The sequence below is a fragment of the Aethalodelphis obliquidens genome, unplaced genomic scaffold, assembly GCF_003676395.1.
Source record: "Aethalodelphis obliquidens isolate GAN/ISIS:26980383/991018 unplaced genomic scaffold, ASM367639v1 scaffold33, whole genome shotgun sequence".
Classification (NCBI taxonomy): Eukaryota; Metazoa; Chordata; class Mammalia; order Artiodactyla; family Delphinidae; genus Aethalodelphis; species Aethalodelphis obliquidens.
The window spans coordinates 15,715,761-15,735,527 of NW_020837977.1; the positions used below are offsets into that span (position 1 = coordinate 15,715,761).

Consider the following 19,767-nt stretch of genomic DNA (forward strand, 5'->3'; position numbering starts at 1 on the left):
CTCTCAGCCTTGGTGTTATTATCATGTATTTATAACATGCATATATGAAACTTTCATTTGCATATAAGTTCACTACATTAATAAGAGTGACCTCTTCAGCTCAGGGAACGTTAAATCTGACATTGATTTGTAGGAAGGATGAACATTTCTTTCTCGAAGATGTTACTTCGTCCTATGCCCTCCTGTGCTCAAAAGCCCAGACCCAGTTAAAAATCCCAGGCTGGGGGCAGGACCACCCACTTGTATCAGCTATGCTCGTGCTTTCACTGCCAAGCCTACTGATGTTCTGAGTATTTGTAGTATTTATTGTTGCTACTTCCTAGTCAACATAGATACTGACAGAAAACTAAAACTTATACTTTCTACCATTCTTGATCCTACGATTAAAAATGATAAAATCTGTTGACAACAGAAGAAACAAGACTTTCCCACAGGGACAAAAATGAAAAACAAAGCGGGAAAAATGTTAACTACAGAAACTACCATGTCGGACCTTTTATAATTAACAATGTTCTAAAAAGGACACTGAAAGGTGCCCCATGCAGACAAGGAAAATACAAACCAAAAAGCACAGAGGCATAAAATCAAAGGACATCCACTCCTTTTAAGTATTCTTCTATCCCCAGGGTTAGACAAGGAAAGTCACTGTTGTACATACGTCTGTGTTGACACCTACAAGAATAAACAGCAGCACTAAGAGAGTTTACATTCAAGAGAGTGAAGGGCAGGAGAGAATTTTCGGAGGAAAGAAGGCAGTTGCCTTTAATCTCATGGACCTCTTTTATTGGTGCCATAACTTCATTCAAAAGGAGTGCCAACTAAACCTGTCGCTCGCCACCTGGCTCGACAAGGATGAAGTCGGTAGCCAGCGCAGCCGCTGACCTTCAACGTCCCCTGAAAGGAGCGCGGGGTGGAGATCAGGAGCGAGGCATCTGTGCTCTGGGAAAAACTGGCAGAACAGGCCTTCAGATAGTTAGATATTTTCAAGAGAAGATTCTATGAGCTCAAATTCTTGCATCTCCTCGTATCTAGAAGAGCACTAAAATCACAAACGGTGACATCTGCTCCACGTGTGTGCCTGACTGCACGTCCGCCCTTCACTAAGATCCTATAGAGCACTGACCTTCCCCCATCTCCTTGGAGCAGGTCCTCAGAGCTATCCGAGACGCTGTCTCCAGGGCTACAGTTCTCATTTTGCCCCAAATAAAACTTAACTCATAACTCCCATGTTGTGCTTTTTTTTTTTTTCAGTGGACAGGAGCCAATTGAAAAACTATTGTATTGGTGATTGTATGACGTCTCTAAGTCCATGCTAATAAGTTGGTAATTATCTCCAAAGAAAGCAAGAAATGTTGTGATATACTCAACAGAATGGAATTATTTCCACCTTTCCTACTGTAGATTTCCTCTGAGCAGCCCAAGAAGCCATCTGAGATCACCTAGTCAGGACTCAGGAAGTTGTAAGGTTGCAGCTCCCCAGAATGATTCTGAAAGTCTCTTGCTTCATAGTGTGAAAAAAAAAAAAATTCAAATGAATAAATTTTAAACGTCTTGCTGAATTTATTGAACAATTCACGAATGGGCAGCAGCCAATCTAGCAAATAGAAACGAGCTCCCAGTAGCTGGTCAAGCCGAGACTTTTTTAGGCAGAAGAGGGTGGGAACAGGAAGATACACTGGCAGAAAAGCAGGGTGGTTACGGCAAAGGTCACTTTCCTTTAGGGGGTGGCAAGGGTTTATCAGACAGATGACCTAATTAGTGCTGATCAGATTGTCGATTGACTGGCTTAAGATTCCATTTCCGGGAGAGCCCACAGCTGTAATTAAGTCTAAGTCAGGGTTTGGTGAGGTGGGCCTTGGCATTTAGGGGCCCCGTTTTGGGCTACAGTCTTGTTTTTAACAATATAGAAACATTTATCTAAAAGAAAATAAATCATCAAGTTCAAACTTTCTAAAAAAAGCTCCCCGTCCTCCTATTTTTTCAGAGACTTAGGTCATAGCTCCAAATTCTAAAGAGGCCAAATTGTTAAGTATTAAGCTAAGTAGACTACAGTTAGGTGTTAGTTCTGGGCCACATGAGTAATTTATATGTGCTGTACAAACACCACGCACACTGTTATACATATGCGATGGGGCTCCTTCTACAAAACATTTACTCGGAATTAAAAGATACTTTAAAATTAGATAGAGGATTATAGAAAGTGTTTCTTAGCCTTTATGACAACACTGGACACATATGTATTTATGTGCATCGCTGACGAGGGACAAAAACTCTTAAGTGGAGAACATGAGGCACCGTATCAACAACACATGTCGTGACAAGGTTTTCAAGAGATCCAGTGTGGCCAAAGTGAAGAAAAATCTGCACCTTTATTTTGGTGGAATAAAAACAGAATCCGTAATGGGAAACAGATAACATCGCTACGGCTCAGATCCTTCTGCCCGTCAAAAAGACGTACCACGGGAAATGTTACCCTTACAATGCTCCACTAGGCCACTCAAAAAAAGCTGCAAATCAAAGGGAATTTTGAAAAGGATTTTCAATCACTTTCAGTGAAAACATTCTTTATTGGTGCGTGAAAACGTCCTTACACACGTCATGCAAAACAATTGACGTCACACAATCTCTTCTGAGAGGATTATAAATTTTAAAAGTTACAGCGACTGCAACAGTACAAAGAATTCAGGAAAACTCTAAACGAAGCAAAACACTTTGTAGAACACACGAAAGTACTGTTCAACCCTCTGGATGTTTGATCCTCCCTCCCGATGGGAATCTATCTTGGAACCATTATATACAGAAATGGCAGTCGTTTTTGTATGTGCGTTTACAGGCACGCCATCTAACGGACTAAAAAGGAACTACAAGAATAACATTTCAAATAATTTTACAGGGTTTGGTTAATTGTTTTCTCCATTTTGTTAATCCAAAACAGGGCAATGCCCTTCTATTTAAGATGTTAGCTTGTTTCAATAGGTTATTTCTGCAGGAATACGGCTTTGCCCCTTGAAAATGCAGTTTATCCCTGGTAACCTTTCTGAACAGAGGCTGACTTTTTGAACGGTCATTTCTATATTCTCCAGGTTATTTTCAATTAGCGGAAAGGAACAGAGCTTCCCATTCTGAGAAGACTCAGGACTACGCTTCTTACTCTGGATTACGACACCGAGAACAAGCTTTCTCTGCGGGGCTGAGACCAACACTTCCGCGGTAGCCGCCCCTCACACGGGTAAGTTCAGCTCCTGGAAGCGAGGGGAGCCCCGGAGAAAGGTCACGTCCAAAGCTCCTCCTGGCACATTCCAGTCAGGCGGCAGCGAGGAGGCACAGTGGGCTTTGCCAGACACTCTGCAGCGAGCGCTGCTGTAACAAAGACCTACAAGTGCAGAGGTGGCCTTGAGCCCGGGCAGCGGGAGGAGAGAGCCGAGGCCGCCTTGAGCCCTGCGGACGGCAGCCAGCCCGGGCTCCGAGAAGGCAAGGGGCGCTCGCGGCTGCTGGGAGGACACGCCTACTAGCGACAAGGCCCTGAAAGGCGCGGCCAGTGAGGGCTCAGGGGGGAATGCGGAACGTGCTGCGGGAAGCGGAAGGTAAAGAGATGCCGGCGACACAGCGGCAGGAGGCTTGGCTGCAGTGCGGACGCGGGGACAGCCAGAGGCGTGAGGGAGAGACTCGGGACACCGAGCTGAAAAGACTTCCAAGCAAGGCGGGGAAGGCGCAGCCTGCTTTCTCCCTACTGATTAAGGTAAAACGTGAGAGGAAGCAGATCAATTGAGGGAAGGACTGTTAAAAAAGAAGGAAACGGGACTTGATGACTTGGAAATTCTTAGTTTACCCGAACGGCAAAGACATTAAGAGATTCACTGTCAGGAAAGAGGGCTCTAAGGAAAGAGATGAGATTGTGGCCTATAACTTTTTGCTAATACCTGAGAAAGATAAAAAAAAAAAAAAGGTCACATCAAAGGCTCTTTAAAGAGATTAAGAGTGTGACTCACAGAGCCCCTCAGCCATCTCAGAAAAGGCCAGAAAGAGAGCTGGATTATCTAGGAAAGCTCTGGGGAGGAGCCTCCAGTCTAATGCAGCAACTTCTGTAACAGACACAGAAGACCCACAGACACTGCCGTCTTAAACTAAAAGGGACAGAGACAGGATGAAACGAAAAGAGATGGCTGGACCTCCCACGATTCCACAGGCAAGAAACAAGCTGACAAAAGTACTCAGCTGCAGACACCTGCTACCTTTCATGTATAAGGAAAGACCCTGAGGGAAAGCCACACGTCTGTGGGATGCTGCTGGGAGCCACAGAAGATACTCGCAGGCCCCGAAACCTAACGGACTGTGCCTGGCTGAACTTCTAAATCGCTTGGCACTGCTGCCTCCTTCTTCCCTTCCAGTTTCTATTTTTTTGAACAGGAAGGTTTGTAACGATTATTCTATGCCTGTCTAACCCTTATATTTGGGAGCAGATACCTGGGTCTCTAGGTTCACAGATGGAGAGAAACTGTGTCCCAGGACGCACACCCAGATGCTCACTCATACTTCAGATGAGGAGATTATCCCAGATTATCTGTGTGAACCTAATGTAAGCACTAGGGTGCTTGTAAGAAGACAGCAGGAGAATCAAAGTCGGAAGTAAATGATGTCAGGACAGAAGCGGAGACGTGGAGGGATACGGCCGCAAGGGAAGGGATGCCTCCCGCCTCTACAAGTTGGATGAGGCGAAGAAGAGACCACCCCTGGTGCCTGCAGAAGGGACCTGTGACAGGTCACCTTACACGACAAAAGGGATTTCAAGGATTCGGTTAAGGTTACTGTGGACCTTGTGATGGGAGGTCATCCTGGAGTATCTGGCAGACCCATCTAATCACATGAGTCCTCAGAAGCAGAGACTCTTTCCCGGCTGTCCTCAAAGAGATGTGATGACACTGGAGCCAGAGACATACAGTATTGCTGGTCGTGAAGATGGAAAAGGGCCACAGGCCCAGGAATGCAGGTGGCCTCTCCAAGCTGGAAAGGCAAGGAAACATTTCTCCCCTAGAGCCTCCCCAGAGGAATGCTGCCCTGTTGACACCCGACTTTAGCCCAGTGAGACCCATGTGAGACATCTCACCTATAGAAGAAACCTAGGCTATTTTAAGCCACTAAATTTGTAGTAATTTGTTACAGCAGCAATAAAAGACTACAATAAAAGACTAACCAGGAGGGGTGACCAAAGATGAAATGGTGTCTGGGAAGAAGGAAAAGCTTTTCTCTCATCCTGCTGTAGCCTCCCTCACTCAGGAAATACGTGGCGTCAGCAGAAACGCAGACATTTACGCTGGTAACTCTTCAGATCCAGTCTGGCTGACAGAATTTACATTCCTGTATTTCTACACTCATTTTGTCTTGCGATAGACTACATTCTGGGTCGAACACTTAGAACAGTGTTTAGTATATGTAATGGGTCCTCTAGAACAACGTGCTGAATGAATAAGTGAATGTGGTCACGACAGGCTCTGCGAGGGACTGGAGTTACTCTAAAGTGCTGGTGGACACATCTCCTCAGGAACTGCTGACCTTTGTCTTTGTTTCTAGTTTAGGACGGTCAGAGTCCTGTAAAATGCAAGGCTAAACTGTATTTTCTGACATGAGTAAACAGCTAAATCAGCAATGTGTAAAATCTTAATAGGAGAAATAATTATCGTATGATCAAAGTATTTCAACATCAGATACAGATACTTTTCGGTACACATTACAGAAAAGTTTTCAAAGTATTTGATCAGAAGATTTCTTAATGGCTGTTGATCAATGCAGCATCGAGAAACTTTAGTGCAGATTTTACCAAATGCATTTATCAAAATGGGGGTTTGTTCATTTTCTCTGCAAACAAATGTTGTTGCATTAACTCTGATCATGTATCAAATTGGTTTGCCTGAATATTTAAAAGCTATCAACAGAAGCCAGCCCTTGCAGCTAAAACCTCAAACATACTTCTCAAGATGTATTCCTAGTCCAAATTTGTCTAGACTAAAGCTGGAAGACAGAATAAGAATAAAACCAAAATTTATCTGTATAAATAATAAAAATAACTTTTTACGCTCTAAGTGTTTTCCTCACTAACATGGCACATTACCGTTCCTACATGCTACTGCATGGGTAGGAGCAACATCATTTTAGTTGCTGGAGTATCACAGTGTTAAGAATATCTGCTTCTTGTAGTGTCAGGCTTTCATCTGTTAGCTCTTTGTTTGGAAATGAAGTCACGAGAATAAAGTCAAGAGCTGCAAATTCAGGACGGGACTGTACAATAAAGTCCCGAACATCCAGGATCCTGAAGAAATAAGATAAAAATAATTTGTGATACAAAAGTTTTATTGTCAGTTAAGCTTTTAGCTAAAACTAGATAATAAAAAAAAAATCACACAATTCTTATCCTTACTTAAACGTGTTGTAACCTTCTTTAATTTAATTTCAATGGATGGATTTACCTTGGCTTTACGGTAAAATGTGAGGCTTAACTTTGGAGCGCACCTGACATTTACTCTCACTGTAAACAGACACAGTCTTTAGGTGAGTTATGCATCAGAGAAATGTCAACAATGTTATTACACTACAGGGCCTATTTTTTCAGAGTATAAAATATCTTAGCAGCACATGACCCAGAAAAAGGTACCTCAGATGAGCCTGTGTCAGTGTGAGTCTATAACTATGAAAAGTGTAAGTACTCTCACATATATACAGTAGCTCAACTAAGATCATAAATGTATCTCTTAGTGGGATACAATGAACAAATGTGTTATTAGCACAACAAATGTACAATGAATGTTAAAATGGCATTTAAAACTGTTTATTTGAAGTACTTGGTAAGAGTACAATTAAACTTTATTTACACTATAAATTTATGTTATAAAGAATTTGCTATGTAGAAAGTTAATCCTAATCAGGGTTATCATAAACTTTTAAAGGAGTAAAGTCCAAATCAGCTTTTACTAAAGCAAAGCAAATCTGGTTCAACTTCTCATGGTTTTAGCAATGGTGCAGAACTATAGCTTTTAACAATTCTCTTTATTTTTGAGTGGTATCTGCATTTGCACCAGTATTTGGACAGTTTACAGAGGATGTTTAAGTACTAAGTGCTTCACTTCTTACACACAGCTATTACTCTCTTAAAATTTTTGTTTTCTGTCAAAAACTTACTTCAAAAGTAAATGTAAAGAATTTCGTATTCTTCATTACTCAAGCTGCATCCAGTTTTACAAAGATAAGTCGCCCCAAGCTTACCTGTGTGTGCTATTGAATCTTTGTATCAAACGGCTCCCGTCTGCTAACCTGATCTGAATTTTGGTCGTGGGCACGGAATCATCAATAAGAACAACTGCATTAAGTAGTGACTTCTCCTCTTCTTCTGGGGAGGAAGGCGTGCTGACTATTTCAGGTGTGAGGCTAAGAGAGAAGAACTGAAGAATCAGAATGTAAAGCTGAACACATAAGATGCACAACAACCTGAAGACAGCAGAACCACCACTTAGACTTGCACCTGACCTCCAGTCATCCCGCCGTGGCTTCTGCCCCAGTGGGGACACGGCTTCCTTGGGGTCTCCTATTCTACCTTCTTTCATGATATTAAAATTACCTTGGGTCCTATGATTCTGACTTAGTTTATCCAGCCTCTTTCGAAAGCCTAACTCTGTATTCCTTCCTCCCCAATCCCTTTGAAATTTCATGAGACTGTTCAGCACAATGGTCTTCAGTCAGAAACCTGAGGAGCAACTTGGAGTTAACGTCCAAGACTGACCATGAGCACAGACAGACTTGGTTTCAGATCCCAGCTTTGTCAGTTGTGTGAACTCCAGTACCTAAATTAATCTCTCTGAATCCCAGTTCTATCATTTATAAAATGGGCGGGGAATAATAATATGTCATGTAGGTCTGTTACAGTAAGTCCTTCATATAGTGCTTGGAACAGTGTTTCAAGAGGTATCAGCTATATTTGTACATATCATCAGCACTAAGCTATCAACTTAAACTTAGTTGATATTACTTTAAAAATCTGCTTTAAGTAGTTACTGCTTTACAAGAGAGTAGTTCCTAAGTGTGAGTGAGAAATGAAATTTAATATATGGTGATGAATTTATAATGAACCTTGTGTGATACAATCTCTTACCACTGGACCTTGGTTACTAGTGACCATAATGCCTTCTAACGCTAGCAGGATGACCCATCATTGTAAGCCGAAAGCGAATCTCAAAAATAGAGTGCTCTTTTGATTAAGCAATTAAAACAAATTAAAAGAAATTTAGAAATTCCTCATAGACATCAAATCTTAATCCTCTTTCAGTCATCCTGCAGGATTCTTTGATAGCCTTGATGTTGATTCTCTCAAATACTGGGACTTTGATGGCTCCCTATAAATGACTGTCTTTTGAAAAAAATAAAATAACTATATATTTATCAGTAAAAAGTCCTATGAGCATCTGTGCTTTAGTCTAGCGTAAACCTAGCTCATCATGCCTCCAACTCCCACCCAAAAACTTTCTCAGCATGTCTGGCAAAGTGGTAAAATTAACTGGTACTTACTGCTAACACTTCGCCTTTCCTTAGCTACTTCCTGACACGTATTTTAGAACTAATTTCAGAATGTAGTATTAAGGAATTTCCTTTCAAGTTTGGAACTGAGGACTGAAACAGCTGCACCGCCAAGGTGGGTTACTCTGCAACAGTCCAGTGTCCCTTACACAGGGAGGGGGACGAAACCCAAAGAGGGGACGGGAGTCAGTGAGCATAAAGGGCCTCTTCCCTCTCCCTTTGCATCTTTATAACCAGGTCTACACACTGTCATCACCACCACCAGCACAGCCTCTGCAGCATTTGCTATTTCATTTAGATCCTGGAGTGAGGGAGGCACTGTTGCTTAGTGGGCAACAGCACGGATGCAGGGGCCCGACTCTGGGATTGACTCTGCCACTTATTAGACGTGTGACTCTGGGCAAGTCACTTAACCTCTTTGTGCTCAAGGGTTGGAATGGCCTTTCGAGATAATTAAGGCCAACCACATCATTTTATAGGAAAGGAAAACTGAGTCACAGAGATTGAAAGGTACCCTCAGAGTCAGAGAGACAGGCAGTGAACAAGCTGGTTAGTGTGTTGACAAAAGCTAGGAAGGAAGAAAGACCATTCTATAGCTGTTAGATCTGCCTCTCAGGAAAAAGTACTCAACCTGTTCTTTTTGTCCCTGGCTCTCCTCAGTTTGTGAGATCACTCCATTTTTTAAAATATAATTTTATTTCTTTCAATGAATTTGAAATAAAAAAAATTTGGAATAATGAAAACAAGAAGTCATATTAACTTTAACATTGAGCTCTCAAAGTCACGGCTGCGTGTTATATCAAACTTTCTCCTCATCATTCAATTTATCAAGTCATAGTGACATTTTTAATATACTGTATGTATGTTTCAAGAATTAACATTAAAAAGAAAAATTTTTTAAAAAGGAAAAGAAGGAAGTTAATCGATAAAACAAGCTTTCTAGGCAAACTGGAGGAAAGGATGTAGCTTGTAAGGGGAGTGATTCCCTCAGACCCATCTTCTTCAGACTTAAAAGAGGGTGGTGGGGATGGATGTAATAAACTCAGAGGCTAAGAGGAATGTATTAAGAAAGCTAATTCTTGTCAGGCTCTGTTTTGCCAGCAGAGCTGCTGCGAGTGAGGGGCAGGGGTAGAACGGGCGCTGTGGGAAAGCCGGGCACGTCCGGGCTCAGCCGTCCGGGGGCAGGAGAGGGGCAGCCCGCCTGCCCAGCACGGGCGCGCGGGTGTCCCCAGAAGCACCGACTGCACAGGGCAGACAGATCCAGTGGCTGTGCAGTCAGGCAAGGGGCTGCAGAACCGCTGGTCAGAGAATGAAGCAGAGGCAGGAAGGAAGGGGCTGTGAGACATTAGAGAAGAGGGCCCTCCAGGGCCCAGGGACCAAGGCGCAGGCACACCTCAGGCGTAGTGGCCGGACTCGGGGCAAACGGCAGCTTGTGGATGCACAGTGTGCCAGACAGGCAGTGACTGTGCTGAAGCAGAGACAGATTTACTTCATTTCACGATCCGTATCATCACACACGCCAGCTCAGAAGCCTACGGTGAGCGTGTGTCAGAAGTGCCGGCCCTGCCCGTCAGAAACGCTGCTGAGGTTTTCTAGCTCTACCTGGCTCACAAGCTCACTTTCAGTAAATAACTGTATTGCTCTACTATCAAAAATTTGTAGTTTTACACCTACGGTTTGCTTGCTCCTATAATATTACATGAAGGTACTGGGTAATATTTCTATCGCATTTAGGTTTACCCCGTTTTATTGTGGTCTACAAATAAGTCAATTTCCACCTATGTAAAGTTTTGTATGCAATTAGACTGCCAACTACGGAAGACAATGGAATCATTTCTCATTCTGTTTTGTTTGCTTCTTTTTAATTACTTCTCTGTTCAGTAAATAGTTGTCTGGAGCTGTTGGGAAACAAGCCATTTTAGAAAGTTACTTTCTGAATAGAAGAAGGCTGACTGTTAGAACTTTTATGTTTTAATATGTTTCTTAATGTGAAGCCCTCTAAAATGCTCTGTGCAATCCTTCACCTTCTAGAATATACATAGCCAACTATTCCGCATCTGGACCCATGTACATCACACAGGCTCACACCACCACGCTCATCTCCTGTGTAAATTTTCTGTGCGTCAGAAGCTGGAAACTCTAAAGACTACATTTCTCAGACTCCCTTGCAGCTAGGATTTTGTAGGATTCCACCCTTCCATCAAGCAAATAAATACATACTTGTACGGTGAAAGTTAAGACCATGGCGTGGAGATGATGCAGCTCTTCTGGTCCCCAAGGTCCTGGAGGCATCTGACTCTCCCAGTGCAGTCATGATGGGGTGTTCTAGCTCTGGGCCCCAGCTCCACAGGCTCTGAGCAACTGATGGGGCACAGGAGGTGTTTTCTCTAGAAAGTTCTGTTTGCTTCTCCTGTCTAAGGAAAGCTTGGTTTGCTATCTCTTCCAGAAATTCTATAAATTATTCAAGGCTCTGTAAGAAAACCCTTACTATTTAATCTAGCAAATGGATTCTGTTTTCCATAATCAAAAACCCTGACCAATATGGCTAATGATTAACACAGCATTATCACCACTTATCTTTGCCATTCTTCCTTCATCATTTTCTACTTTTTTTATTGTCATTTTCTCTAGTTATTTCCCTTATAAGTGAAAAGGCTGGCCTTTGTAAGATACTATAATCAATCAGAAAATAAATCATTATTTTCATGAGTTCAAACTGCCAATTATAATCACTGGGGCTTCTTAGCTATCTTTCCTTTAGGCAACCTTCTTCAATTTCAGTTCTAGGTTTACTATACAACTGATCCTTGAAAAACACGGGTTTGAACTGGGCAGGTCCACTTACGCATGGATTTTCAACAGCAAACACTATTACAGGATCTATAATACAGAGTACTACACGATCCGAGGATGGGGAGTCATGGATACAGAGAGCCAATTATAAGAGGAGTTTCGACCGCTTGGAGGGTCGGCGCCCCAAACCCCTGTGTTGTTCAAGGGTCAACTGTACTTCTACTAACAAAGATATGCATTCTAACTTTAATTCTTGGTCATACACTTAAATAATAGAAAAAGAAAGCATATGAAACAAAGAGATGACTGGGCATTTAACCTGTGTTTTAATTAAAAATCATAATCTCAATAAATATTAAGTAAAAAATGAGACGTGCTAGAAAATATTAAAAAACTATCTGGGGGTTGTAGTTATTAAAAAAAAGGCAGGAAGAAATAGGACAATTCAGGAGAAGCCTGACTGTGTTGAAAGTAAAGAGAGATGAGGGAGAATTTCCAAGTAGACCTGTCCTTAAAAGAGCAAGGTCAACACATGTTCCTGTATTCTCCACATGTCTCAGAAATAAGCCTCTAATGGGAGAAAAGGATGCAGAAAGGGAGACTTGAGAAATGAAAGACAGGTGCAGAGAGCTGATACTGAATTCCTTCCTATGTTGAGAAATGAGAGGGGAAGAGAGAACCGGTGTGCACAAGGCAACTGAAAAGAACTCAGAAGGGAAGGAATCACATGAAAAGGAACAAAGGGTGCACAAAAGGGTATGTTGGAAACATGGCCAAGGCCGCAATTCAGCATGCCACCTGCAGTAACCTGTGGACAAATGGAGGGTCATGTTTACCAGCACATGTAACAAGCTTTATGAAGAGGCAAGCCGTGGCTATTATAAAGGTGTCCACTCGTACATTACACCACGCACACTGGTTTCTAAGTTGTGCTCGGCAAAGTCCTAGGGTTCTTTGGAAATGTCTGAGGCAATTCCCTCTTCCTGCAATAAGAGGAGTTCTCTATGTGTTCCCATAACTTGAAGAAAGAGTTTGGCTCCTTAAGATATATCGAAAATAACCAACTTAAGCCCACTGCTTTGGCTTCAAGAGCTTAACAATTACCTACGGCAGACAGGGATGCTTACAGCTGTGATCTAAGATACCTACTGTTTTATCTAATCAACAATTCCCCCTGTGAACCCACGCAATCATAATCAGAAAGAGGCAGGATGGCACAGTGGTAAAAAGCACAGACTTGGGGGCCAGAGTGCCCAGTTTGAAGCTCACACACTAACCACTTCCTCGCTCAGTCACCCTGGGCAAACTGCTGCATCTGCAAATGGAGTGATAACAGGATCTACGCCAAGGAGCTGCTGTAAAGATGAAATGAGGTAATGGCTGTAAAAGTGCTCTGAGGGGGGCTTTCCTGGTGGCGCAGTGGTTGAGAGTCCACCTGCCGATGCAGGGGACACGGGTTCGTGCCCCGGTCCGGGAAGATCCCACACGCCGCGGCGCGGCCGGGCCCCTGAGCCATGGCCGCTGAGCCTGCGCGTCCGGAGCCTGTGCTCCGCAACGGGAGAGGCCGCAACGGTGAGAGGCCCGCGTACCGCAAAAACAAAAAAAAAAAAGGGGGGAAAAACGTGCTCTGAGGGCCAGGAATGTGGTAACTGCTATCTAAGTATCACCTATTAATATTATCACCAGATTGGCACATCTAATTCCATCAGCAAGGTCTTCACGGTTTATATTTTAGTTTTTACTTCCCAGATTACTTTGCTTTTCTTGATCTCAAAGCAAATTCATGTTGAACAAAGACAAGCATTTTCCTCATTTTAGGGCTTTACCTCCCAAGTTTTTGTCCTTCCCCACTGAAAGCCTTGAACCTCAGTCTAGGTTTTATGTATTCTTCATCGTGATGATCCTCCATATCCAGATTCACGTGGCCTCTGTGAACCAGCCGCTGAAGCTCCAGGGGAATCTCTCTTAAAAAAAGAAAAACCACAGTGAGATACCACCTCACACCTGTCAGAATGGCATTAATCAAAAGGAACACAAATTAACCAATGTCGGCGAGGATGTGAAGAAAAGAGAACCCTTGTGCACTGTTGGTGGGAATGTAAATTGGTGCCGCCACTGTGGAAAACAGTATGGAGGTTTCTCAAAAAACTAAAAATAGAACTACCAAATGACCCGGCAATTCCACTCTTGAGTGTATATCCAAAAAACCACAAAAGCACTAATTCCAAAAGATGCATCCACCCCAAGGTTCATAGCAGCATTATTTACAATTGCCAAGATATGGAAGCAACCTAAGTGTCCATCAACAGAAGAATGGATAAAGAAGATGTGGTACATATATACAATGGAATACTACTCAGCCATAAAAAAGAATAAAATTTTGCCATTTGCAGCAATACGCACGGACTTAGAGGGCATTGTGCTAAATCAAATAAGTCAGAGAAAGACAAATACCGTATGTCGTCACTTACGTGTGTAATCTAAAAAAATACAACAATCTAGTGAATATAACAACAAAAAAAGAAGCAGACTCACAGATATAGAGAACAAACTAGTAGTTACCAGTGGGGCTGGGGGGAATATTGAGCTAGGGGAGTGGGAGGTACAAACTATTAGATGTAAGACAGGCTACAGGGATGTATTGTACGACCCAGGGAATATAGCCAATATTTTGGAGTAACTGTGAATGGAAGGTAACCTCTAAAAATTATATAAAAATAAAATAAAAATTAAAAAAAGGAAAAAGGTTTCAGTAAACTTTTTGAAAAATGAGTCTACACTGTTGAGATTGTGATAGTTAAGCTGTGAACTTGAAAACAGCAATTTTTGCTTAATTTATAATTTAAAAATGTCCGTGATGATTGACTACTTCTCGTAGATCTTTCTTCCTTAAAGGTGCATCATATTATTCCTTAGTGATTCTCAACACAGGGATTTTGTCATCACAGGGAGGCTGGAGTGCTTCTAACAGAAGGCCAAACTGTAGGGAAGCAATTTACACCTAAGTCGGCATTAGAAAATCCCGATGAGGACATAACAGTTCATGTGAATATTTATTTCTAAACACCCTGGAGGAAGTGTGGAAATCTGACAGGGGTGATTTTGATTGTCATGTGATTCACGCATGCTGCCCTCCCTTAGGGTCAGGATCAGGGCAGGAGATGCTCTGTCTCGGGGTCTCAACTTACACAATGAAGACTAGTCGGGGGTTCCACAGAACCACTGAGGGTCCCACCAGGGGGTCACATGGATGACAAGGCTGTTTATAACGCCTGAGCCTAAAACCTAAGGCTTAGGCTCTATCTTACATATAAGCAAAAAAAAAAAAAGTTTTTTTTTTTGGTATTGTATAAATATGCTTTGAACTTTTCAGGAACGCATCTGCCATATAAACAGAAGGAACACTGCACTTTGTCTTGTTTGGAACTGTACCAAGTGCCTGACTGCAATGCCACTTATAGTAATTAAGTTGCCAAAGTCACACACCTCATTATTCTGTTTTTTGTGTGTCGCATCTACATGAAAAGTGCTAGACTGCACACAGGTGCAGTCTAGGTCAGTCTATCTGTCTGCTTTGTTATGTCTTCTGGTGTAATCATACCTAGGCATTAGACGTTGAAATATGTTTAGTTTTATGATAAATTACCTTCCTTTACTTCTTCACCATATTTAAGATAAATTATGTGAATGTTTTTAGAAATAATATGCACAGATTGATTATGTTACCTATAAATTCTTCGAGGATAGTGAAGATAGTGTTACAAAATATTTGTTATAAAAAAGGAACAATGATTATACAGCTGACAACCACTATCTGACAATCATTTTTTTCAAGGAGTCGTTTCTAAAATCGTTCTTGATCATAATTTGTACTTGAGGATATGGTGTAGCTCAAATGAAAAAATTCTCTTAGTATACCATGACTGACCACTAGCCTACAACGTCCGTCGAGTATTTTCATTTAATAATAAATTAGTTTTGATCTATATTATAGCACATTCATCATCATGTTCTTTTCTTCTTCCATCTGGAAGTAAGCGTCATTTCAGCAGTCATGTTGACCTTTACTCAGCAGATGAACACTTCCCTCACCCAGTGGCTCCCAAGCTCTGCCCAGTGACTGTGCAGGTTTCCAAGTCCACAGCACTGACTTCAACTCTTACCTTTCTATTTGCCACCAGCATACACTGCTTCCCGGGTCAGCTTCCCACCTTTCTCAATGACCTCCCTCCCGCTTACAGCATTTCTTGCTTTTCTTTGGTATTCTGACATTACTTTTGTAGAATTCAAATACAAAATCCATGCTAATTAGTTCTAAAATGCCTTTCCTTTCGAGTTCCTTGCCCACCTCAACTCCGATGAGTTCCCATCTCCACTCCACTTCAGCCACTCTCCTTGGACAGATTTCCTCACTTGGAAAAGCCCCACCTTCAATTCCTGGATGGAGTGTAACCTCCTGCTCCAGCCCCTTCACTGCTACTTACATCTCCCAGTTCATGGCCAGCCTGACACCTTTCTTCAGTTGTATTTCTACTTAGGGATGATCACACTGTCAGCTAGTGAAAGCACAATGCAGAAAAGCTTTTATAATCGTAGCAAAATCACCTGATTCCTCGTCCTTTAGCCAGAAGGCCTGGTGAGTTATGATGTTCTTTAGATGGGTCGGAGCCCTGTGAATCTGGTTTACTTTCACAAAGTATAACTTCAAACTAACCTTTTGAAATCTTCTGCCAACAGTAATGCCACTTTAAAAGCTTTCTAACATAAGTTGCTGAAATTCAGGCATACATGCAATGAATCACCCCTGTCAGTAGTGGGCAGGACAGTGGCTTAGTGGATGAGCAGCTACCTGCTAATCAATTCACTAATTTATTACATTACAATACCTCTGCTCAGAATTGGGACCATAGCTTCACTGGATTTTAAAAGGGACCAATGACCACTGCTCCCCCCCAGCAAGTTAAGAACCACTGACATACAGATAGCAACATGTCCTTTATATACTTAAAAATATCCTTCCCCCCAGCAACCACTTACAGAATATATTCCAGTATCTCACTCTTAAAAACCAGTAGAGCACTACTGAACGGCGTTCTGTTTACAAGAAAAAGAAGTTCCACCCTCAGTAACAAATAGAACCCAAGTAACACATCTTACCCTCTCTTAACGGACTCCAGAAACTGAGCATTTGTTGGGTCACTGTAAGGTCTCAATTCTCCATCGTCTAAGCTGAAACCATTGCTCCACAGTTTAAGCAAAATCTGAACCTTTTGAGCGTAGGAAAAAAGAAATACAAGAACGCGTCTGCATTAAACAATTTTAATTTTCAAATGTGATATTTATGATTTACTTTATTTAAAATATAGAGTTATTTGTACTATTCTTTTTTTTTTTTTTGCTGTACGCGGGCCTCTCACTGTTGTGGCCTCTCCCGTTGTGGAGCACAGGCTTCGGACGCACAGGCTCAGCGGCCATGGCTCACGGGCCCAGCCGCTCTGCGGCATCTGGGATCTTCCCGGACCGGGGCATGAACCCGTGTCCCCTGAATCGGCAGGCGGACTCTCAACCACTGCGCCACCAGGGAAGCCCTGTACCATTCTTTATTCAGCTGAAATAAAGGTATAAACGAAGCCACGTGTGAGATCTATATTTAGCTTAATGAACTGACAATGGCTGAAATAGCAAAGGTCCCATCGCTGGACCCTGGCCTTGAAGTACAATTATTTCCGGTTCACTGAGAAGACCAAAGTCCTGAGAGCATCCAGCTGCCACGCCACACCCACCCTTCTCCATCATCTCTGTCTTCTTTCTTTTTTAACATCTTTATTGGAGTATAATTGCTTTACAATGGTGTATTAGTTTCTGCTTTGTAACAAAGTGAATCAGCTATACATATACATATGTGGCTGCTTCCCACTAGCTATCTATTTTACACTTGGTAGTGTATATATGTCCATGCCACTCTCTCACGTCGTCCCAGCTTACCCTTTCCCCTCCCCATGTCCTCAAGTCCATTCTCTACATCTGCGTCTTTATTCCTGTCCTGACAACCCTAGGTTCTTCAGAACCTTTTTTTTGGTTTTGTTTTAGATTCCATGTATGTGTTAGCATATGGTATTTGTTTTTCTCTTTCTGACTTACTTCACTCTGTATGACAAACTCTAGGTCCATCCACCTCACTACAAATAACTCAATTTTGTTCCTTTTTATGGCTGAGTAATATTCCATTGTGTATATGTGCCACACCTTCTTTATCCATTCATCTGTCGATGGACACTTAGGTTGCTTCCATGTCCTGGCTATTGTTAATAGAGCTGCAGTGAACACTGTGGTACACGACTCTTTTTGAATTATGGTTTTCTCAGGGTATATGCCCAGTAGTGGGATTGCTGGTCTACCCGTCTTCTTTCCTGCTGCAGAGCTTAACTATTTATGCCAGGGGGCCAGAGAGAACCTCCAGAGACCCTCCAAGGCTAAACTATACATGTTTAAAATGAAACACAACTCCGAAATTTCAAAAGGCAAAAACAAAGAATGACTTTAGGCATTTCTATGTTTATAACTCAGCTAATTCTACATCATGATGGTATGTCATTTATAATAATTATTATAACATATATGTAAGCTCATTTTGACAGTGAGTCATACATTCTTTCAACAAATAGTTATGTATCTCTAAGTGCAAGGCACAACTGAGATATAAAATACAAAATTTAAGTATGAAAACTTACACATAATTGTAAGTCCTTTTAATCCATGCTTCAAAAAATAACAGAACAAAAAGAGATTATATTATTTTTAATTTTATAACAAACAGTAGTAACTAGAGGCAAAAATCTACAATTTTTCATTTTCTTTCTGTACGTACATCTTGCAACTGATTTTCTCCATAGATGTACTCAGACCGCTTACAAAAGGAATTACCCAATCTGTATCCTCCACCTGTAAAAGACTAAAACACACACATAGCAAATGAGCTAAAAATTCACTGAGGCTTATCAAGTAAAGTGGTATGATAATGTGTGATAATATATTTTAAAACTGTATCAATTATAATAGCCAAACTGGTTTATACTTTGCAGGAAATTTTTATATTAAAATAAAGGTCTTATATTACAGAGAGGTATACTCTAGTAAGAAATTATGTTTCTTCCCACAAAAACATTAGTGACTCAGAAGCTGAAATAACTTAGGCCAATCTTAAACTAAGAAATGCATTTATACACTGAAATAGTATTTTCAAGTAGAAACAGACTTTAAAAACCCACCTTTAATATTTTATGACAAGTCTTATAATAATTATAATTCTTGAATCATATTTCACAAAGTAAATAAGAGTTTCATAGAGAAAGGAAGAATTTTATAAATGAGTATAAATTACCCTGAAGAAAAGCTCCATACTTCTAAGCTGCTTTGATTCAACTGTGACAAATCAACTAGACTGTACTTTTTGTTTTGTTATACTAATTACAACGTCTTCTATTTTTCAGGTAATATAGCTTATGAGGTAAAACTGCTGTTTCTTTTAATCACCATTCATATCATAAATGAGCTATTAATCATCACATTGCTTTCCTTTCTATAGACTAAATTATATCAATCCTATATTTTTCTTACAGAATTGGAGAACTTGCAAGAACCAAAATTACCTGAGACTTAACTGAAAGAGAATTTCAAACTGTGGGTAAAGAACGAAATGGAAACTAAAATTTAAGTTTCATTTAACAAAAGCGGTTCTGAGCAGTGGATGACCCTCACAATTACCGGACAGGCCCCCTCGGCACACGGGACACCTACTGAGCCATAATCCCTGAGGCCACATGGTGGTTTAGAAAACCTCCCAAATGATTTTGATGAGGGAACTCAGGTTGGGAAATGATGATTATAACAATATATGACAATTATACACAAAAATATACTTGAAGTCTTCTTTGATATACCAGTACTCTGCCAGCTGACATAGTTATAAAAGCTGTATAAAAGTTTTATAGGAATTCAAGGCACAAAAACAACTCAATCGAGAAAGGAGAGCCTTTCAACACACAATGGTGAAGCTACTGGACCTCCATAAGGAGAATAATGAACCTCGATGTAAACCTTATAGAAAGTTAACTTAAAATGAATCGTAAGTTTAAATGTAAAAAGAGAAACAATAAAAAATGTTCTAGATAACATGAAAGAAAATCTTCCGGACCTATAGTTAGATGAAGAGTTCTTGGACAAGATACCAAACACATAAAAGAAAAAAAAAAGGATAAACTGGACTTTATCAAATTGAAAACTTTTGCTCCGTAACAAATCCTGGTAAGAGGATGAAAAGACAAGCTACAGTCCAGGAGAAACTATCTGCAGACCATATATCTGACCAAGGACTCATACCTATTAAAATATATACAGAACTCTCAAAAGTCAACA

At 41.2% G+C, this 19,767-nt stretch overlaps 1 protein-coding gene across 3 annotated transcripts in view; it reads right to left on the reverse strand.

Annotated features, from left to right (window-relative positions):
* Positions 1-2,551: 2,551 nt before the first annotated feature.
* UBXN2B (UBX domain protein 2B) overlaps positions 2,552-19,767 on the reverse strand; it is a 29,827-nt gene continuing 12,611 nt past the window's right edge. Inside the window, exons 4-8 of one of the 3 annotated variants that reach the window (XM_027128047.1) lie at positions 18,221-18,304; positions 16,510-16,619; positions 13,179-13,316; positions 7,255-7,416; positions 2,552-6,304 (exon numbers count right to left, since the gene is read on the reverse strand). In XM_027128047.1, coding sequence (XP_026983848.1) covers positions 6,142-6,304; positions 7,255-7,416; positions 13,179-13,316; positions 16,510-16,619; positions 18,221-18,304 — 657 coding nt within the window. In that variant the 3' untranslated portion in view covers positions 2,552-6,141. Of the gene's footprint in view, positions 6,305-7,254; positions 7,417-10,779; positions 10,974-13,178; positions 13,317-16,509; positions 16,620-18,220; positions 18,305-19,767 lie in introns of those variants that run through there. The other 2 variants (XM_027128048.1, XM_027128049.1) reach the window with 2 other exon arrangements.